This window comes from Arachis stenosperma, chromosome 1, assembly GCF_014773155.1.
Source record: "Arachis stenosperma cultivar V10309 chromosome 1, arast.V10309.gnm1.PFL2, whole genome shotgun sequence".
Lineage (NCBI taxonomy): Eukaryota > Viridiplantae > Streptophyta > Magnoliopsida > Fabales > Fabaceae > Arachis > Arachis stenosperma.
Genome location: NC_080377.1, coordinates 120,683,525 through 120,705,693, shown reverse-complemented (window position 1 = coordinate 120,705,693; position 22,169 = coordinate 120,683,525). Strand labels below are relative to the sequence as shown.

At 31.9% G+C, this 22,169-nt stretch overlaps 4 protein-coding genes and 1 long non-coding RNA gene across 9 annotated transcripts; 3 read left to right on the top strand and 2 right to left on the bottom strand.

Annotated features, from left to right (window-relative positions):
* Positions 1-5,190: 5,190 nt before the first annotated feature.
* Positions 5,191-8,474, top strand: LOC130969078 (glucan endo-1,3-beta-glucosidase 14-like). Its single transcript, XM_057894660.1, has 3 exons — positions 5,191-5,656; positions 6,313-7,346; positions 8,143-8,474. Exons 1-3 carry the CDS (start codon positions 5,578-5,580, stop codon positions 8,209-8,211), a joined length of 1,182 nt encoding a protein of 393 aa, XP_057750643.1. The 5' UTR covers positions 5,191-5,577; the 3' UTR covers positions 8,212-8,474.
* Positions 8,475-9,032: 558 nt separating this feature from the next.
* LOC130969087 (mavicyanin-like) lies at positions 9,033-10,056 on the top strand. The gene is made up of 2 exons (XM_057894670.1): positions 9,033-9,388; positions 9,491-10,056. Exons 1-2 carry the CDS (start codon positions 9,229-9,231, stop codon positions 9,811-9,813), a joined length of 483 nt encoding a protein of 160 aa, XP_057750653.1. The 5' UTR covers positions 9,033-9,228; the 3' UTR covers positions 9,814-10,056.
* Positions 10,057-10,182: 126 nt separating this feature from the next.
* Positions 10,183-12,034, bottom strand: LOC130969097 (uncharacterized). The gene is made up of 2 exons (XR_009081782.1): positions 11,778-12,034; positions 10,183-11,087 (listed from the first exon to the last, which is right to left on the bottom strand). It is a non-coding gene; the product is annotated as an uncharacterized LOC130969097 (long non-coding RNA).
* Positions 12,035-13,087: 1,053 nt separating this feature from the next.
* On the top strand, positions 13,088-14,900 carry LOC130969070 (blue copper protein-like). The gene is made up of 3 exons (XM_057894649.1): positions 13,088-13,439; positions 13,525-13,959; positions 14,216-14,900. Exons 1-3 carry the CDS (start codon positions 13,268-13,270, stop codon positions 14,641-14,643), a joined length of 1,035 nt encoding a protein of 344 aa, XP_057750632.1. The 5' UTR covers positions 13,088-13,267; the 3' UTR covers positions 14,644-14,900.
* A 3,826-nt stretch (positions 14,901-18,726) lies between these two features.
* On the bottom strand, positions 18,727-21,900 carry LOC130967055 (uncharacterized). 5 transcript variants are annotated; one of them, XM_057892127.1, is made up of 5 exons: positions 21,571-21,900; positions 21,369-21,483; positions 21,155-21,269; positions 20,036-20,947; positions 18,727-18,870 (listed from the first exon to the last, which is right to left on the bottom strand). In XM_057892127.1, exons 1-5 carry the CDS (start codon positions 21,669-21,671, stop codon positions 18,866-18,868), a joined length of 1,248 nt encoding a protein of 415 aa, XP_057748110.1. In that variant the 5' UTR covers positions 21,672-21,900; the 3' UTR covers positions 18,727-18,865. The 5 variants fall into 5 exon arrangements, with proteins under 5 accessions (XP_057748110.1, XP_057747891.1, XP_057747952.1 ...); XM_057891908.1 differs by lacking the exon at positions 18,727-18,870 and adding an exon at positions 18,880-19,260; XM_057891969.1 differs by lacking the exon at positions 18,727-18,870 and adding an exon at positions 19,685-19,943.
* Between the last annotated feature and the right edge of the window lie 269 nt (positions 21,901-22,169).

Here is a 22,169-nt window from a genome sequence, read left to right as displayed (position 1 = left end):
GAGTTTATTAATTTTGAAAAGAAATATTTCATCTCAATTTTAATGAGTCTCATGTGACACACTTTAATTGTTAAATTAATAATATAATATAGCTATATTTTAATTTTAATCTAATTTTAATTACAATTAGAGAATATTATATTGCACATTTTGATTGTCAAATTTATATTAGTCATTGATAATAATATAGAAAAGAGATAGAGTGAGTAAAAAAATAAAAAAATAAAAAAAAAAAAAGAAAAAAAACTTTTTAATTTAAAAAAATTAATTTTAATTATAATAAAAAAGTGTCATGTGATATATTTAGGTTGTAAAATTAATAATGTATAATAGATATACTAAATATACAAAAAAATATTAAATCAATTATTAATATAAAATATAAAATATATACTAAATAAATTAAATAATATATATTTATACATAAATATATAAAATGATTCATGTCGATAGTTGATTTTTTTTTTATCTAAAACATAGCATTTTATACATATCATAATTAGGACGATCGAGTTTTTATGAGAATTTCAGAGCATCAGCATGCATAGATTGTTGTCAGGAAGTACTAGTTTGGTGCCATTAATTATCTATTTGGTAAAAATATAGCATGATTATATTCCAACAAGAATAAATTCTCTTATGAATTGTGTTTTATTGTTATAACTAAAGAAGAATCCTTTATAATACTAACTTTGCTATAGCTTCTAATCATAGAAGGATTCATTAGATTCTTCCACCGTATATGCATGCTTCAATTATTTTTCTTAAAGTAGTTTAATTTTCCTCCTCTCACACTGAAGTCTAAACTATATTTTGATATTTACTGAATTCAGTTGAAGAATTTTCCCAATATTGTTTTCATTTAAATTAAGAAGAGTTTAAGGCCACGTACACGACCTAAATCAGTGACTGCTGCGAACTGTTGTGCAAGGACAGATCTAAGTTAAGATACGAGGAAGTAAAAACCAAATCAACCATAAAATCATCTATTTATATAAAATATATATTAAAAATATGTAAAAATAATATATATTTAAAAATAAATATAATTAAATTTTGATGTGTATAACTTTTTAAAAATATTAATTATAAAATTAATAAATAAATAATAAATATATTAAAATTTTAAATTTTATAATTTTTATATAATTTTTTTAATTGATAATATTAAAATGCGTTCTTAAAATATAAGTTAGGTAAATTCTTTTTAAAAATAAAAATTTTAATGTATTTTTTAATGTAAGAATTTACATATAATTATCTTACTGTAAAATTGATATTTAAAAATAGTTAAATAATTTAATAAATTTAATTAAATTATTTTTAATAATTTTTAATTATTAATTTTATATAAAAATAAATATATGTGAATTTTTACTATTTTTTTATTTTTTAAATAATTAAAGAAATAGGAAGTACAATGAATTAATATATGTACTGTATAATGTATACAATAAGAATTAATTTGTGTGATTAATTTTAAATATTTTAAATTGAATAATCGATTTAATAGGATATAAGATATTTATTATTTCTAGTATCTGGATAATTATTATAGATAATATAAATATATTATGTTTGATGAATTAATAATATTTTATTTTAAATATTTATTTTTTAATTTATATTAAATCAAATAAACAGTTAATTATATACATCGTACCATTTAACTTTCTAGCGGAATTCTTTAAAAAAATGTTATTTGGCGTAGGAGGCAGCGTCTCCTTTTTGAGGAATGCCGAGGGAGTGAACTAGTGAAGTGGTTTGTCACGTGACTTTTTCTAAGTTTGGTCACGTACACGTGACTCTGTCTCTGACACAGTGAGTGAGTGAGTGAAGGAGCGAGTTAGGAGATTCCACCTGCGACTCGGACACACTGACACAGGGAGTAACGTGTTATGATACAATCCAATGGTCGTGCTTACAAATGCACCTTCACTTCACTCGCTCTCCACCGTGCACCCCACGCGCTTCTCTCTATGCCCATTTTATTTTCATCAACATTTTAAAATACAAATAAAATTTTTAAATATTACTTTTATACATACAAGTAACGTATAGAAAGATGAATCAATAGTAATGTTAGGACTTTAATTTTTTTGAACAAAGAAAGTTCGGTACAATTAAATAGAGTATAAAAGAATTAAAAATATAACACAAAATCAAGAAAAAAATATAATTTGTTGTCATTTTTGATGTTGTCATCAACAACTAAATGAATTAAAATTATATTATTTTTTATAATTAAAAAATAACCTATTTTTAATACCATCAATACATATTTTTGAGTTTAGGAATATTCTATTATTCCGTTTCAATCAGATGTTTTAAACAACCACAAAAAATTTTATTAATCATTTTTTCTACTCAAAGTTTTGATCAGAGACTCCAATCCAATTCTCAAAAAATCCTTTAATAATTTTTGTAACAGCCCAAATTTTATCAGTATACATCAACCAAATACACTACATCTATATTATATAAATTCACAGTCAAAAATAAATTATGTATAAATTTTATATTCATTTTACACAAAATATAAATATATCACTACAATAAATAATTTTTAGTCTACTCAATCTTTTTTTAATATAAATTCTACCTACTAAAACAAATTATGTAAAAAGTTTAATTTTTGGAGAAACTAATTATCCCTATATAATACTCGTGAAATTTAGTTTGTAATATCCTCTCTCAATAAATATTTAACCTATCTTTTATTAACTAAATATGTAAAATAATAGTAAGAATGATGCTAATAAAAGGTGAATTAATAATTGGGTTAGTATATATTGAATAATTTATATACTAAAGAATTGGGTATTTAAAAAGTCTTGCAGCCAAAAAATTTTAGTAATTTTGATCCACAACTGATTAACATAAATATTAAATTATCGTCAATAAATAAAATTTATTAATTTATATATATAAATTTTGATAAATATAATTATAAATTATATTGATTTATATATATAAATAATTACGTAATTTATTTATAAAAACATGAAAAATATTAATAAAAAATAAGAATATGAGAAAGTATAAGAAAATATTTTTTTTAATAATGTAAATAATAGGTTAAAAAATTAATTTTAATTTTAAATAATTCCGCTAGATAACATTTCAATTTTTAACAATTTCCTTCTTACTCTATTAACCATTGCAACAGTACACTCCCAAATCCTCTCATTCATTTTTCATTGATCACACTGATCTGCGTTAATCCGTCTCTCACAGCAAGCATCAGCGCCGTTGCTTTTTCTCTACCCAGCTCTCTCATCGGTGAAAAAACTACATATAATTAAGAATAAAATTAACCATCTGCATGCTTAGTAAAATGAACATCCAGTATAATTTAATTGTATATACTTGAATCCAATCCAAAAAATTAAACATCTAATTTAAAATGAAAATAACCATCTACATATCTAATAAAATGAACATCCAGTATACAACGATACCAATACCACATCTACAACTTGGGATTTCTAACAACGACAGTTGTGAACCGTGATCACAAAACAACAACAAGAAGAAGCTACGAAAAGCGCACAAGACAGTGAAAAAAACTTATGGGAGTGTGGCTATAGCAGCATCTGAGAGAGGTGCAGGTACAGTGGGGAGAGCAACGTTTGGTTGCGTCTGCAAGGGGTGGAGGGACAGTGGCATTCTGTTGGGTCTGAATGGCGGGAGACGGGACGGCGACATTCTATTGTGTCTGGACGGCGATTTCTGGCGACAATAACGAATTGTGATAGTGGACTAAATATAAAAGATGTATAGTATGCGACGGATGTAAGATAATAAAATAACCGTATGAATGGATAATAAAATTACATGCAAATTCTTATTTTTGAAAATTTAAAATTTAATTAATTAATTAATTAATTAAGGATTTAAATTAATTTATATTCTTTTTTTAATTTGTTGTTTATGTTATTTATTATATACATTATTCTTTTATATTTTTTTATTTTAAAATTTAAATTTTAAATTAATCGTATTTATTCATGTTTAGTAAATTTAAAAAATAAAGTTCATTGTTAATAATTTTCGTTATTTCCCTAATGAAATTGTAATAATATTTGTTAATGGTAAAACTTTTATCGTTAGATATTTCGTATTAATCCAATTATTCAATATATACTAATTTCTACACGGTTCAAAAACACAACATGAATTTATGAAATTCCAAGAACTTTGGCCACATTTGTCCTTTGTTTGTGTGTGGGAATTCTTTTGGAGAAAAAAATATGGCATTTAAGAAAAGTAGCAGAGTGCAGAAAAGTGAAAGATGGAGAAAAGAGAATGAGGATATTGTTTGTTGTTTTGTAAGCGCTGGCACATAATATAACCGACTCTCTGCATCAATCACCAAGGTCGGCTACCAACGTTGGAGGCGCGTGAACTCCACGTGCCAAATTAGAAGCGGTGGGATTGAAGTAAACAATGACTTGACATGGAAAATACGAAACCACAGACAGAACCTAAAACATGGCATTGAGAAGTTGAATGAAAATAATCGTAGGCACTAGGCATTGACCAATTGAACCAAGTTCAGTAAAATTGGAAGCTATACTCTCATCTTCTCATAAAATACGCATTGTTTATTTCTTGTTGAATATAATTTAGCCAATTATTAGATGCTGTCATACATTTTTTGTTTATGTAATTAGTTAATTACACTAATCATTTAATCAAATTATACTTTTTTATTCTCTTACATATTTTTTGTTTAAAATTAAGAATAAAATTCAAACTCAAAATTTTTTTTATAAAAATAAAAAATTATACTATTTAAATTATAATTCGTTGACTTTTCATATACATAATTTTAACTACTAAATTATTTATTTATATAAAATATATATTAAAATATAAATATATAAAATATATATTTAAATATAAATACATAATATTTGATTAAGCAACTAATTTTTTTATGTGGATATAGTATAATTGTATATAATATTATCTTTACATAAAGGAAATTCTTCACTGTAATATAATGAACAATTATTTTTATTAACAATTCTTTGTTGAAAAGAAAGATACTTATTTTTCATGGTATGAAAAGGGGCTAAAAATAATTGAAAACAAAAAGAAAGAAAGATTCAAATAAAAAGAAAAAAGAAAATAAAGAGTTTATGGCAGTTTTGGAGACTATAAGATGACCAAAACCACTCTCCGTGTTCCTTCCTTTTGGCTTTTCCCTTTCTCTTCATTCTTCCACTCTTCAACCACTGCTGATTCCCAAGTCTCTCTCTTTCTCTCTCACATGCTTCAAATTAGATTCAAAGATCGTAACTTTGGCATTCAGAGAGAGTAACTGTGTGTGTTAGAGAGAGAGAGAGCGAGAGAGAGAGAGAGAGAGACGATGGAAGAAGCGCTGAAGGTCTAGTTCAACGCACCAAACGCAGAAAAGCGGGTTCCTTTGTTGTCTTATGGCATGCCTCTCGAAGAAGAAGAAGAAGCACTGCCTGCAACTGCAACCACTCTTTTCAATTTCCAATTTTGACCCTCTTTTGGACCACCCCATCATCATCATCATCAACTCACTCTCACTACACCTTCTTCATGGCCAATCACATCTCTTCTTCTTGCTTTCTTCATGGCCCCTTTCACCTACTCTTCCTGCTCTCCTTCGCTCAAATGGGTACTTTCTTTATCTTCTTTCTGTTTCTGATTTCAACTTTTATTGATTACTCTTATGCTCTTTTCCTTCTTTCTAATTTTTATGTGTACTTATGCTTCTGTATCAACATGGGTCTGTGCTTGGGTACTTGATGATTTTGTTTCGCTTAGTTTTGGATCGTTTCTTGTCATTTTCATCTTAAATTTTGAGTCTTTTATGGAGACCAAGCTTTCTTTCTGTCTTTCTTTACTTTCTTTGGCGTTTCACTTTGTCTCTTCTCCAGTGAGAGGTTTTAATTTTCACTTATATATGGATATGATTAAAAAAATAACAAAAAATGATGATGATGATGATGATGACATTAATTGGTCTTTCCTTACTGATTTCACCTGGGACCACTGTTCCTTTGATGTAGGATGATTATTCCTATTGTATCAATTTGTAGCTCCAATCTAAGCAATCTAGGTTGGATTTTTCCTTATGGAGTTTTCAAAGTTCTAACTGGATAGCTTTAGACTTTGACTTGTCATATGCATATAATTAGCACCAATTTCATTCATTCAAATCACTGTGAATAGCCACATGATGTTGGCTTATACAAATTAATTCTAGTGATATATTCATTACAGTCACATCATGTTCATGGGAGCTATTTCCTCTCCTTGTTTGATTTTCAGTGCCCTTAACAGTGCAAACATTCACCGGAACATACGGTATAAATTATGGGAGGATTGCAGATAACATCCCCTCACCTGATCAAGTTGTTACTCTTCTCAGAGCAGCAAAAATAAGGAATGTTAGAATCTATGATGCCGATCACAGTGTTCTCAAGGCATTCAGTGGAACTGGGTTTAATCTTGTTATTGGACTTCCCAATGGGCAGCTGCAAGACATGAGTTCGAACGCAGATCATGCTCTGAACTGGGTCAAAGACAATGTGCAGTCGTTTCTTCCGGGCACGCCTATTCGTGGAATTGCCGTGGGGAATGAAGTTTTGGGTGGGGATGACTACAGTTTGTGGGGGGAACTTTTGGGTGCTGCAAAAAATATTTATAACGCTACGAAGAAGCTTAATCTGCATGAGCAAATTGAGATCTCTACAGCAAACTCGTTTGCTGTATTTTCGAATTCATACCCTCCCTCCTCTTGTAAGTTTAAGGACAGTGTTACTCAGTATATGAAGCCACTATTGGAGTTCTTCTCACAAATTGGCTCTCCTTTCTGTTTGAATGCTTACCCTTCCCTAGCCTACGCAAGTGATCCAGAACATATAGATTTGAATTATGCTCTTTTTCAACCAACAAAGGGAATTTATGATCCGAAGTTTCGTCTGCACTATGATAACATGCTTGATGCTCAGATTGATGCAGCTTATTCTGCTTTGGAGAATGCTGGATTCAACAAAATGGAAGTCATAGTTACTGAGACTGGGTGGGCCTCGAATGGAGATCCAAATGAAGCCGGAGCAAACATGACTAATGCGAGGACGTACAATTATAATCTGCGTAAAAGGCTTGCGAAGAGGAAAGGAACTCCACATAGGCCTAAAAATATTGTGAAGGCATACATCTTTGCGGTTTTCAATGAGGATTCGAAGCCTGGAGCAAGTTCTGAGAGGAACTATGGACTGTTCAAGGCAGATGGTAGTATATCATATGATATTGGGTTTCACGGACTTAATGCCGCGCGATCATCTCGCTTATCTCTGAAGGTACCATAAATTTCAACTAATGCTTGTTTGTTTATTTTATTTTATTTTTTAAAAGCTCAATTAAATGTTTTTGCACATCCAGAAAAGGAGTGTCAAACAAGTTTGCATTTTTTTTCTACTTGCCATTCATCTGTTGTAGGCTGATTTGTTTTTATTCCTAGGAAAACAAAAAGACCATGTTCCAAGGTTTTTGGAATATATGCATATACAAGCTATTTTCCTTTTGAGTTGATGATCTTATCCCTCTAGGAAATTTGTGTTCATGTGTGAAACTATCTAGAGGATCAACCATCAAGTTGGTCATATAATTCTTGGTGGTTGGTTGTGCAAACACGGATGTAAACCAAAACCTTCTTCTTCAATGTTTTCAACCGACTCGGAAGCTTCCCTGTTCTTTTCGACAAATTCCAGCAGCTATTTATGAATGCTGGATTTGTAGATAGATTTCCTTCACTATATTTCTTGGCTGTATTTCACCTTTAGCCTCATAATAGTTCCTTGGAATTCTGTATATCATGATTGTGATAATTAAGTCTAAATTAATGAGACAGCATGAGAAGCAATTCAACCCTTAGTAAGGGCAATACCCTTAAGAAATTAGAAATCTTTATCATGAGTCATGAATCATGATTGTGTTTGTGAATTACAGAATATTAATTTGTAGTGTTTTGAGAAACAGGTGTCTCTTTATTCTTCTGCAATCATTTCAGTGAAAGTTTACAAGCATTAACATTGAAAACATTATGTGATTGCAAGTGGTATTAACTGGTTCCTATTTGATTTTACTGATTTGCAGAGTATAAGTGCTGATAACTTGGCCACCATGATAGTATCTCTGTGTGCTTTGATGCTGCTGATTTTCTGATGAAGGGTTTTGACATGCCACTGTATACAATTTCATTGTCATATTCTCATAAAAAGCAATATCAAAAAATGCTGATGTCCTTTTTTTTGAACTCAATATTCAGCAAATCCTAATCATTTATATATACATTCACATAAAGCATTTTCCCATATTTACTTGGATGTGGTCTAGTATAAAATTTATCATTTGTTTTAGGGGTTTTGTCAGCAAAGAATATAAAGTGGAATGATGTTATTGAAAATATAAGATTCTAAAGTTTCCAATTATATTAAATTTATCTTTTTCTCTATGAAATCTGTTTATTTTTATATTCTAAGAGTATACGTTAAAGTTTTACCAAGATTCAACATGTTTAGAAGTGGAAAAAATAAAAGAAACAAAATTTATGTCTTATATAATAATAATAATAATAATAAATGGTGTGTAATTTAATATGGTATGTCACGGAAATACTACTGCAAAATATTGGGTCGCCGCCTATATGGATTAAACGACGTCAGTAAATTCTATCATATATCTATATTACAAAAATAGATTTTCTAAAATTTTTTCTTTCAATTGATATTCTCAGGTGTAATTTTTTATCATTTGACATTTTTTCACATGTTTTTTTGTTTCACTTAAAAAATATACGATGATAGATTATATTTTACAACAATTAAAAAAAATTGAGAAGATTTATTTTTTAATATATTAATATACATAGAAAGTTATATGGTGAAATTTTTGTGTTATAAGAACAAATGAATATTTTTACTCTGAATTATTTATTTTGCGAGTATAATATTTGTTTCTATTTTATTGATATTTTTGAAATTTAAATTCAAAAGTAATGACTGATTTTTATTGTCTTCCAATAGTTCTCGATATCATTGTCTCTATGAATTAAGACAAGAATGTAATGGCTTAGCCTTAGCCTTTTCTCATCTCAACTCTGCTTCCATAACCATATGTTGCAACTTGAACAAAGATAAGGTCATTCAAACTCTTCTCAACACACACATTTCTTACACTTTCATGGCTACTAACATTGGAATTCTACTGCTACTAATTGTGGCATCATCACTAGCACAAGCTGCACAGCATGTAGTTCCATGGATGATTCCTACCACTCAAGGCTCCTCCTTCTACTCCAATTTGCTTGCTAAAACTACATTCAATCTAAACGACATTCTTGGTAAGTACTCAATCTCTTTGCCATGCAGAATTATTGAAAATGTTTTGTTATGTCATATACTCTAAGAAGTAAGAACTACTTGATTTCATTTCTTTATTGCAGTCTTCAACTACACAACTGGGACACATAATGTTGTCACACTTTCAAAGGATGATTTCAAAGATTGCAGTGTCAAGAACAAGATGGAAACATTTGAGGTTGGACCTACAATGATCAAGCTCAATCGAACCGGAGAATACTATTTCGCCTGCGCCTTTCCGGCTCATTGCTCCCTTGGCCAGAAGCTTAGTGTCAATGTCATGGCCTCTTCTTCTTCCCCGGAGGCTGCACCAGCCGTGGCTCCTTCGTCCCCGGCGTCACGCCTCTCTGTTGCTGCTACTTTCTCTGTTCTTCTCATGCTCATTGCCATAAACATCTTGTTCTAGAATTTGTACCAGCTTGATCCATTTTAGCATGAAAGCACTTCCAAGTTATGTGTGTTACAATTTTACTAGGGTGTCTCATTGTTCATGTTCATGTTTATTTTGTAAGCTTTTGTTTCCAGCTGCATTGAAAATGGAATGAATTAATGAATAAAATGATACTACTATGGATTTTTTGTAGCCAAATAATTCAAGGACAAAGACAGGAGCATTCTTAAAAGTTTATATTAATTTCTAGTGATTTAATACTTGATATATCAGCTAAATTATGCTCATATTTAATAACATACTTTACATGCTTATTTTACTGTTTTCCATCCATTGACTTTATGAATGATCCAACAACACTTGTGTATAAAAAATTCAAACCAATTAGGCAACTGGCAATGGTTGGTTGCTTCAATTCTATATCTCTTCTTTATATATTCAATAAAACACTTAGAGAATACAATTCCAGCCCTTTTCTCTTCAGAGGATGGATCAATTGAGGAAGAATGTTGCAATTATTGTTGCAATGATCATGATTGTTGTGACAGAAGCTGAAGAACACATAGTTGGAGGAGAAAGCATAGGGTGGACTAGTTATCCACCTGGTGGTGCTTCTTTCTATTCAAATTGGGCTTCAAACCATACTTTCATAGTGAATGACACCCTAGGTAAAAGAAAAGGAAAAAACATTCATATCTAGTTTTACATTTTTGATACATTCAGAACATTTATTCTTGAGGTAACTTGATTTTGCAGTGTTTAAATTTGAATCTGGGAGCCATTCAGTGGCAGAACTTACAAAGAATAACTACGAAAAATGCGACGAAAATGACAAGATAGAATTCTATGTGATAGGACCAGCCAGAGTGACCCTTAACCGTGCTGGAAGGTTCTATTTTTCATGCACATTCTCAGGACATTGCAGCAGTGGCCAAAAGCTAAGTGTTGAAGTAGTCACTGGTAATTTTTCTTCTGCACCAAGAAAAGCTCCTTCTAGTTCTACTCCTCCTTCTCTTCCTCCAAGTGGCTCATCTGCTTCTGTAGCTTCTACTACCTTTTCTATTTTCATTACAACCATTACCTTCAAAACTTTGTTCCAATTTTAGAACAGTTCTTATTGTTGTGACTTGTGAGATAGCAATTTGTGGCATGTTGAGTTATAACTTCATATGGAGTCAGAGTCTCAAAGAATAGTTTGTTTGGAACAAAATGGTGATGGATGATTAGAATTATCAAATATATATTTGACATTTGAGTTGTCTGTGTGACCTTAAGGTCACGCGTTCAAACTGTGAAAACAGCTCATCAAGTTAGGCTACGTACATTATACTCTTTGGGTGCGACCCCTTATTGAACTCTACGTTAACTAGGCCTTTTAACTCATTTTTAATATGTGTTTCAACGCGTATTCTATATCGGTTATTAATTTAGTGGTTGACTTTTTTTTTTAATTTTACATGTTATATGTAAATTACTCCAAGTGTCATACATTACAAACTCTTCAGAAAATTGAAATATTTTAGAGCAAAGTTGCAATTATGTATAGGCATAGAATTTATACAACTATGGATTTCAGTATTTTTGACTTTGAGCATTTTACAAACTAAAGACCTTAGCTTGTGTTTAAGAAACTTTAATACCATGCCAACAAGAATGGATTTCTGCTATGAATGATTCCAATTTTTCTCTTGTAGAAAGCAAGAGAATTCAAAATAAGAGAGATACAAATTTATAATGTTAAATTAAGATATAATAATATGTCATAATGTAGAGTCTATAGCTTCTTAATTAGAAGTGAAGCTGCCATTTTTGACAAACTTGGTCGCTTTAGATCAGGTCATAACATGTGAAAACACAACAGGTTTAGTATTTTTTTATTCAATTGAATATTGCTGCATCATCACCATTATTTTGAAGTTTGAACTGAACACATTTATAATTCCAGATTAATTAGTTAACTAATGATGAAAACACATTACCTCTTGGCAAGTCAATCGTATCATCGGTGTCAAGTCAACTTAGCTTTCCTTTGCCATGAAAATAGCAATTATAATACAATATTATTATTATTATGACCAATTCTAGAAGTGCTATGCCCCAATCTTCAATTATAGAAAGAAAAGTAAAAGAATATGGGACAATAAAGAAGTGATCATTATAGTGCTAATGAAACTTCAAGGGAAGTTCTGACCCAGGAAACTCACGAATAAATAAAAGTTCTTAGACTTCTTCAAGCAGGAACTTGTGACTCAAAAATAATAAACAAAGTATCATTTTAAAGTTTGAGCAGCTTATTCTATGATGAAATCCAATTCATGTAATTGGATAGTCACAACTCACCAACCAAAATTGCACATTTGTATCAAAACGTGCTTGTCACAAAAATTTTACTTTAATTTAGCCATTTTTTTTAGGTGAATGTTATGGTATCTAAAAAGTGGTATTTATTTATTAAAAAGGGTTAAAAATTAATATTTAATTTAAAAAAGATAAAAATAAATTATTTTTAAAAATTCAAAACTTACCACAAAAAATAAATTAGACAAAAATTAAACAACAATTGATAGATACCATCGAATTAGTTTTTTTTATCTTAAAAAATAAACGTATCCGAAATATATATTTAAATTAACATAAAAGAAAAAAAATAAATAAAAATATACATAAAAGAATAAAAATTGGTCATTTATACTTAAAAAATTAGAAAAAAGTTTGATAGATTCTTAAAAATTATGTTCACAAGTCAAAATTGTTCTTGTTTGAAAATAATTTGAGGAATTACTAATTGTATAGGTACAATTTTATGTCGCCTTAATATAAGGTTAAATAAAGTAAGAATAATTTTGATTTGTGAAAATAATGTCTTAAATTCTATGGAGCAATTTAATAATTATTTGAGTATACTCTCTCATCTTTCTATTTCTAGCTGTTTTCAACGGTAATAGCAATTGTAAATGCTGAAGAAGGTTGGTTATGTTACAAACAAATAGAATGAAATTACAGCATAATCGTCAGCATGGCGTTGTGTTAAGTTTGAACTTTGAAGGTTCATGAATCAAGGGAAGTTGGAATTTTCCTGGCAGCTTCTCCATTTGGTGGGTCCCAATTCCCAAAAGCATTGAGATTGAGTCTCATGTTAACAGCGTTAGAAGCATAAAAGTCAATAATGGTTTGGTGAACTGAACTAGCCTTAGTCTCTCGTCTTTACGCGCCTAAGTCACAAATCTCGGCACCCTTCAACTAAGTTTTAACAATAACCATAACAACAATTCTGTTGACCAAATCACTTTACTAATTTCCAACACACCGCCCAATATTCATATTCATAACATTAATAAAATAAACTCTTCTTCTGTTTTCTCTATAAATACAAACACAAAACTTAACCAAAGAAAAGAAGAGTGCTAGAAAGTAGAAAGCAATTAGAAGAGCAGGGGCGATTTGAAAACTAAGAACACGTATATTAGGCATGGCAAGGAACTTGGTGTTGGTGGTTGCAATAGTAGCCACGCTTCTCCATGGCTCAGCAGCTACAAGTCACGTGGTCGGAGACTCCACTGGATGGACCATCCCCTCCGGCGGCGCCTCCACCTACACCAGTTGGGCTTCTAAACAAACCTTCAAGCAAGGAGACACCCTTGGTACAAAACAAAACTATTTACATATATACCGTTTCAATGGTGTGCATCATGCTTATTGACATGAATTCATTTTTGTTGATTGCAGTGTTCAATTTCGCCAACGGTCAACACGACGTTGCAAAGGTGACAAAATCAGCATACGATGCATGCAACGGTACAAATGCCATTACCACCGTAACAACCAGCCCAGCCACCATCACGCTCAACCAGACTGGCGAGCATTACTTCATATGCGCCTTTACTGGTCACTGCGCCGCCGGTCAGAAGCTCGCAGTTAACGTCACCAAGGCTTCTTCTCCTTCCCCTGCTCCTCAGCCTAGCTCTTCACCCAAGGCGGCTAGCCCTACCCCTGCCCCAAAATCAAGCTCCCCTGCCCCCACTCCGGCTTCCGCTCCAGCTTCCGCTCCGGTGACTTACACCGTTGGAGGCAGCTCAGGATGGATCATTCCTACTAACGGCGGCGCTTCTTTCTACACTTCTTGGGCTTCCGGCAAGACCTTCAAAGTTGGAGACATTCTAGGTATGATTTTTTATTTTTTGGAATTTCGGGTGAATTTGATAATCCAGAATTATTCCATGAGAATTAAATTAAAGATAAAAACTTAGCTTCGATGGATTTAACGTAAAATTGATAATTAAAAACCTATTAAATAAAAATTAATTAAATTATTTAATTAATTTTAAACTATTAAATTCATATAAAATTAATTGAATCTGAATTTTTATTATTAAAGATTACTTGTAATATTTTAGTACTGTTTGAATGTTTATTACAGTGTTCAACTTCGCAAAGAACCAACACAACGTGGAGGAGGTAACAAAGAACAACTACGATGCATGCGGTACGAGTTCTCCGATCGCAACCTACAACGCTTCACCGGTCAGAGTCACCCTTAACAAGACCGGTGAACACTACTTCATCTGTGGATTTTCCGGCCACTGTGCCGCTGGTCAGAAGCTTGCCATCAACGTTACCGGTGGCACTGGCAGCACCCCCTCTTCTCCTTCCCCCTCCCCCTCCCCCTCCGGCTCCGAGACTCCTTCGCCGGGTTCTTCACCATCCAACCCTTCTTCTCCCTCTCCGGCAGGTAGTTCCGGTGGTAGCACTAGCCCACCACCAAAGGACTCCGGTGCTTCGTCTCTCAAAGCTTTCGGGTTCTCTGCCACTCTGATCTCACTAGTTGCTGCAGCATTTTTCTGTTAGAGATGATGAAGAACAGAGATTGATGTTATCGTTATAGTTCCGAATTCTGATTGTTTTTGTTCTCTCATCGTGTTTCATAGATTCAGTTCTTTTTCTTTTTTTGCAGTTAGAGCATTTTACAATAAAGTTAGCTTTCCATTCATTGCTGGCTACAGTTTTTGATTGAGTGAGAGAGAGTGATTATTGTTAATCACACTTAGTAAATATCACTGTATTTTTGTGTTATCATATTTATTTTGATTATATTCTTTATGGGATATGAGTTTGTTTGTATCTTATTTATTCCTTTAATCAACCCTTCTTAATTAAGTTTTAACAATTATTCAAACCAATTGAATTCTCTAGTGCATTCATTAATTGCGTGGTGATAATAACAACTATATAATTTTCAACACGTATATTGTATTTTTCAATGGTTACCTCTGATAGAGTTGATGACTTACCCTCTTTAAAATGAATTATGGCGTGACATTTGGAGGTGAATTAGAATTACCCTAATTGTTTTTTCAACTCTATTCTCGAAGCATCTAGTCCTCTTTTGAGATCAACATGGGGTTTATTTTATGGTTAACTTTGGGTTAGACTAATGGCACTTGCAGTTCAACAACTTTAATATATGTCAATTATGGAGTGTATGACTTGTAAAGCTAGTTTTTTAGGCCATTATTTAAACATAAAGCTCTTTTTGTTTTTTCATTTTATTTTAGTGGTGGCCTACGTTGCTCTTTTATGCGCGTCTTTTGTTAGGAGGTTGAACGCAAATTATTTTTTTATATTGAGATAAAAATAGTGTTTTTTAGATTCATAAATCATGAACATGAGAGTGTTATTTTAAAAATAAAAAAATAATTACAATAAAAACAAATTCTCCGATTTAATATTAAATAATTTTTAAAAATCTTCATACAGAATAATTAGATAATCTGATTATACATTATCGGTACAAAAAAAAAAACACTTATATAACTAATATAGTTGAATTTCACAATGTCCTCGTCCATGATAAAAAAAAAAAAAATAGAGCCAGTATGTATCTTCTTTTCATGTCTGATTAAATTACAAATGTTTAGAAACTTGACAAAGACTAGAAGGTTTAATTTAAGTTTTTTGGGTGTCTTCTTTTGATTTTGGCATCCTATGCACAGCTTAAAGATAAGGATTGCCCATGATATGTTTCCACTAATATTATTTTATTATACTAATTAAGGAGTGGGTTTTTGTGCCAACAATGATCTCAATAATCAAGACTAAGGGCACATTAGCCTCTATTTGTTGGGTTAATCTCATGTTTGAATATTTTTTATAATATTAAAAATAAATATAAGAAACTAATTTTTAATTAATTAATATTTTTATCATTATTTTTTTTAGAATTTAGAATTTAAAATTTAAAATTTAGGAATTAGTTTCTTGATTACAATTAATTAATTAAGGAGAGAGAGAGATGACTAATCTACCAAAATAGCTAGTTACCCTAACATGGAAACACACTATTATTAGATTATCCACCATCAATCAGACAGCTATGCTTAATCTGATGATTTTTGTACTCTGAACAACAAGTGCTTGATTTTAAATGGTAAAAGGAAAATTTATATTCAAAATAACATTAACAGGATTAATGGATAGCACAATCTTACAATAATAATGGAAATTTTCTCTATCGTACATGCTATACCATTAAAACTTCATGCAAACTGAGTGTGCGTGTCTATATATAGCTTTTTTTTTTTTTGGACTTGCTAGCTATTGTTTAACTTGTGCAATGATTTATACATGAGGATTGAAGAAAGATAAATAAAAATTCAACCTGTATTAAAATTAATTGTTAAAATTAATCATTAATATTAAATTTATATTTAAATATAAAATAATATTAAAAATGAGTTAAACAATATATATATATATATTTATACATAAATATATAATTAAAAATAAAATTTTTATCCCAACTTTTTTTTTCTTTCTATATTATAATTATTCTAACTATTGTATGTAAAAAAAACATATTAAAATATTCAATAATGTTAAAGAATCAAGATGGTTCTAGTAAAAAATTAGTCAAATATTTTTGAGTGAATTCAAAATCTCTACGTGGATGGTACTTATGTTAGACATTAGAATGTTTTTTTTTTATATATAATTGGATGATTTTGAATTTATTTTTTGATTTATCATGTTTTAGACATCTAGAGAGAAAAATAAGATGAAAAAACGGAAGCTAATTGAATCAATTTCTATGATTCACGTTGTAATGATACTAAATGTATCTTCTTCTAATTTAAATATGGTGAAATATTTAATAACCAATATTTTAAATCATAAATAAGTAAAACTAATTACTATATTTATAATTAACTAAGTTGTTCTATTCTTCGTTGATTTAGAATTGATTCCATATATTTTTCTTAAAATATTTATTTTCCCGTGTGTCCTACTCAGATAGTGTGCCCAGCTGTCTTAAAGGATATTCTTAATGCACAAATAAAATTTCTCTATAAATAGATATCTTATAATTGTAAGAAGAATCACGACAAAAGAAAAATATATATATATATAACACGTATTGGAGTGTCCCACAGGCCATAGCTAATTCAAAATTTGATTAGTACAAGCGAAAGTAAAAGATATATATATAAAATCTAGCATACGATTTTGAAGGCACATGGCTTGCAACCCCTCTCCCCCCTGGAAAGTGCTTATGAGATTCCTCATAAGATTCAAGCAGTACTATTCATGTTTGAATTAACTAGCAGGGTAATCATGCTCACTCATGAACCCTAAACAATAAAAATAAAGTAATTTAAAAATTTGCTGTTGACTAATGAATTGATATTCACCAATGGGTTGCTGCATGCATAAAACAGAATTGAATCCTTGATACTTGTTTAAATAGACGAGTGAGTTAACTATTGGACCAAACTAAGTTGATTTCTACACACACTATTTATGCCTTTTTTTTTCTTTAGCGGGCTACTTGAGCCCTGGGCCTCCTTTAGTGGGCCTATCAAAAATCAATAAAAATTTCCCTAGTAACCCATTCAAAAACGAAACAAATACTAGGTTAATAAAAATAAATAAATAAATAGCCTGGTGCAAACAAAAAAAATAATAAGAATAAATAATAAAATACGGCAATGCTGAGATTAGGCATTAAGAACATAATTTTTAGTTTAATCCCCCAGTATTAGTATCATCTAATGGTTCCATAGAATGATAAAATAGATAAAATGTAAAAGTTAACTATATTAAACTAGTTGCATCTAACCAAGTTGGATTGGTCTAGTGGTGAACTCATTAATTTACTTAAGTAAGTGTCAGAGAGTTTGAATCTAACCTTGTATATATAGTAACACATTTATTTTTGACCTGCCGAGTTGAGGGATACCGTAAAAAAAAAAAAAAACACTAGCGGCATCTTCATTTTCCATACAAGACTATTTTGTACTCATTTACAACACCGGATACGTTTCTAAAATGATTAAATTGTTTGAGCTGAAATTATATCATTCTTTTATGAATCGATTGTTATTTACCCCTCTAAGATTTTATTTAAAGAAAAATACCCAATCCATAAACTGGCTCAAATTTGACATTCTTTTATTACTATACTTTTGTTTATTCATTTATTTTATTTAAATGTAACAGAATAATTGATTGATTATGAAATTCTAAATGATTGTAACATGATTATTAATGCGAATGTCACATCAACTAAGCCATGATTTTGCACATTGGCAGAAAGTCGTGGGAGTTCTCTACACCACAATCAAGAATGAACAATCTTATGGTTGGGGAACACCAACCACAAGCAAAGGTGCCAAATCAACGCCGCTCAAAAACAAAAGTCAAACAATATTAGTATATCATCATTATATCAAATCTTTTTAAATACCCTCTTAAGTATTAAATAAAAGAAAAATTAATTGTCTTTTCTTGGCAGAGAGTAAATTTAAATAGAGTGTAATGACGTTTACTAAATTTATAAAAAATATGTATTGCACATGATATTTTTCTTTTACTTTATTTAATATTTTGAAAGAATAATTAAGCATTATTTTAGGGTGTTATTGTCTCATTAATCTGTTGTTAGAAACGCATGTCATGCATGATGGAAGAAATTCAATTTCAATATTTATTAAAAGAAAAAAAATCAAATGCGGAGAGGACCAAAGAGGAACCTGAATGCTCGCATCATTCGCGTTGATAGTGCCATGTTACATCAATCTTCACGAAACAAGTGCCATAGATATTAGTATTTTGATCGATAAGAATTGTCGTATATGCCTCTCTCTACACTCCCTATACTAATCACGACAACTTCGTCATGCAGTACATTGCAGTGACAGCTACACAACAGGTAACATGATAATGTGGAACACTTGCAACACTCAACCCATGACGTTGACAAAACCAAACGTCTGGTTAAAATCCCCATTGGTTAAATAGTGCATTATGCATGCCCAATTTTTCATATAACATAATGTGCTTTCAAATCATATATTAGTTCTTACAACATAAAATATCTTAGCTTTATTTATTTGAATTTTGGGATTCTTTAACAAGTCATGATAATACTTGTTTGATTTTCATTGCAGTGCAGTGGTTGATACATACCTGATTACCAAGAACTAAAAGGTTAAACTTGAATTCAGGAGGAAAGTTTTCAATATATCATTATAAACATGTCAAAGCTTGTTACACTTTGAGCCATGAAATGACCCTAAAACTTTGGATGAACAAACATAAAAATTGGCGAATGATTAAGCATTCTTCATAAGGAGAAAAGTGCATTTGTAATGTGGCCCACACAACATCACACATGTTTAATGTCAAACCAAAGTTGCCCAGGCTATGAAATGCATAGATCTCTCCAAAGAGTTTTCATGCACCAAAGGTTTAAGCAGTCGGTAATTTGGGTTATACGATGTCTCAAGCTTGTTCTATACTAGTTATTTTGGTATAAAAACACACACATCCCTTTGGACACCCAAATTGAGATCCTGCTGAAATCCGAAAACTGAGGTTTGGTTCACATAGCTAGTAAAACATTGATTCATCTGTCACATTATTGCTCTGCATCAAATTTGAATTAGACCACTTCTTTAAAGCACTCCATTTCAAAAGTTCACATGACGTTCTCTTTACTTTTGATCTTTGGTAGCCAATCCAAGGCAAGCAGAAATTAAACAAAGCAAGCTTAAGATTCTATATACAGTTCACATTTGCAGCAATGCAATTAGCAACTCAAGCCAGTTTCTAAAACTTTTCACAAGCAGAGCTACACATCCAAAGAGTCTCTACAAATGAGGATTCGACAACATTTTGGATCATATCATCTAGATTTGCAAATGCATATGCAGGATACAAATAAAAAAGACTGTCTACGAACCTGGTCCTTGCATTCTACCGGTACACTGATTCGATGGGACTCCTAGATGCCGGCAAAATTGCCCATCCTCCTCGTTGTTACCTATAGGTGCTTTTCGCTTCCGTAAAGTTGCCTCTAAGTTCTGATATTCACGCTCTCCATTACATCTGGCAGAACTGGGGCCAATTGTACCATAAGATGTCTCTCTAGGATAAAAACAGAACTCTTTATTTCTCTGCAATGATAGATGACTAAACTTGGTGCCCCCTTGAGGGGCTCCTAAACCAGCATCTTCTGTTTCATATGCTGAACAATTCTTGCTGCTTGAACATGGATGAAAACACCGACCCAACCTCAAGGATAAATCACATTCCGTGTCTCGCAATCCCTCCGGCATGCCTACAACAGTTTCTTTTCCAGCTCTGTTTGGCAAATGGGGGTATCTACCATAGGGAAAGTTTTCCAACAAACCGATTCCAGATGGCTCGGGGACCGGAGTAATGACTGGTCTGCCAACAAAAATAGTTTCAGGACCCGAGTTATCGACGGTGGTCGTCCTTAGTTGAGGCTCTTTGGCTTCATATCCGTAGTACAAGGGATAAACTGAACCAAAGTTCGATGGGGGTTTGGTTTCCATTGCCAAATGCTGGTGATGACCAGAAGGGAAACTCTCTGAGAAGGGGTAGTTAGGTGAACCCATCATCCTAGTATTTTGCTGGGCATGGATTCTAGAATCTGACAGAGGAATTTGAGAAACGGCAGAACTTGATACCCTTGCATAAGGATTCTCCCCAACAGGCCTAGGAGGACCAGAAGACGGATGAGGAGGAGGAGGAGGAGGGTGTTGAGTTCTTGGAGAAAGGTATGTCCTGGGGTTATTGTGCCTATCACTTCTTGAAGTCCTCACAGGTTTGCATCCCAGATTAAGTGCAGCTGATGAAGAGCATAACAGGAATGAATGGACCCAGAAAACCAAAAGAACAAAATCACACATCAGTGGCAGCTCAAAATCACTAATATCAAGTGCACAAAACTCTACAGTCCCAGATATGATATATCCCCCTAAATGACACATAAAAATCCAATTTTGACACAAACTCTGAGAAGTGGACCCATACAGAAAGGTGAAAACTTGAGTACCTTCAACACATGGGGGCAAGAGGTCACCGGTCTCTGTGGTCTCATCTCTCCTTATGATGGTGTTAATGGCGTCATTGAGGCGTTCCCAGAGGGTATCAGGATTCAGGTACTCTGCCTAAGCAACGAAATCAGCAAAAACTAAGCAAGAGTGGAAAGATCTAAAGGAATCCCACATTCCAAAACAAGCTTTTATTTTTGAAGAAAAGGGGGAAACCTCGGAATTGGCTTTGGAGTACATGATTTCTTCGGCCTTGAGAACAACGACGGGTAGCTTCTCTTGCCATTCCTTGTTCTTCTTGGTAGCAGGGGTGTGAGCTTCGTTGACGACCCTAATCAAACACATGGTGTGCACGAGAAGAGAGTGAGCAAAAAAGAGAAATGCAACGAAAGAGAAAGCAAAGATGTTTGAAGAGAACCTGAAAATCTGCTGAATGATGGAACCTCTAACAGGTTGGTGCCTCTCACTGTGCCATGCTCTCCTCACACACTCATAAGGCCTTGGCCCTGGGCGTGGCATGTTGAAAGCCAAAGAGGAAGAAGAAGAAGAAAAATGGTCACAAATAATTGAGTTTTTGTGTGTTGTAGTGTTGGGGAGTGAGTGAGAGGAGCTTACAATAACAATAACAATAACAATACTATAGACACACAGTGGTAATAGCAATTAGCAAGTGCTCTCTTCTTTCTTTCTTTCTCTCTACATTGCAAGGGTTTTTGTTTTCTTTTGCTTTTTCTTTTTTGTTTCCCCTTGATGGGTCAATTACCCTCCTCTTCCAAAAATATAGCTTTGCCATTTCTTTTACATTAGTACATTACATTACCCCCCTCTCCTATTTTCAATGTGTCAGAATCATAAATAAATAAGAAAATCAAAAGTGTTATCTATCTCCCCTCCTTCCTACTTTGCTAGTAATTATACACCAATACTAAAACAGTTACCTCCTAAAAGTTTGTGGTATGAATGGGTTATGAATTTCATTCCCCAATGCTGTTTTCTTTGAGGGTAGTAGTAGGGTTA

Bases quoted from the DNA above. Each gene is read 5' to 3' on its own strand.
- LOC130967055 (XM_057891908.1), bottom strand. From the start codon at position 21,671: ATGCCACGCCCAGGGCCAAGGCCTTATGAGTGTGTGAGGAGAGCATGG. The intron at 21,270-21,368 runs GTTTCCCCCTTT...TTCGTTGCTTAG, and splicing joins ACTCCAAAGCCAATTCCGAG to GCAGAGTACCTGAATCCTGA. The intron at 20,948-21,154 runs GTACTCAAGTTT...GCTCTTCATCAG, and splicing joins CTTGCCCCCATGTGTTGAAG to CTGCACTTAATCTGGGATGC.
- LOC130969087 (XM_057894670.1), top strand. From the start codon at position 9,229: ATGGCTACTAACATTGGAATTCTACTGCTACTAATTGTGGCATCATCA. The intron at 9,389-9,490 runs GTAAGTACTCAA...TCTTTATTGCAG, and splicing joins CAATCTAAACGACATTCTTG to TCTTCAACTACACAACTGGG.
- LOC130969078 (XM_057894660.1), top strand. From the start codon at position 5,578: ATGGCCAATCACATCTCTTCTTCTTGCTTTCTTCATGGCCCCTTTCAC. The intron at 5,657-6,312 runs GTACTTTCTTTA...TTTGATTTTCAG, and splicing joins GCTCTCCTTCGCTCAAATGG to TGCCCTTAACAGTGCAAACA. The intron at 7,347-8,142 runs GTACCATAAATT...ACTGATTTGCAG, and splicing joins CATCTCGCTTATCTCTGAAG to AGTATAAGTGCTGATAACTT.
- LOC130969070 (XM_057894649.1), top strand. From the start codon at position 13,268: ATGGCAAGGAACTTGGTGTTGGTGGTTGCAATAGTAGCCACGCTTCTC. The intron at 13,440-13,524 runs GTACAAAACAAA...TGTTGATTGCAG, and splicing joins CAAGCAAGGAGACACCCTTG to TGTTCAATTTCGCCAACGGT. The intron at 13,960-14,215 runs GTATGATTTTTT...TGTTTATTACAG, and splicing joins CAAAGTTGGAGACATTCTAG to TGTTCAACTTCGCAAAGAAC.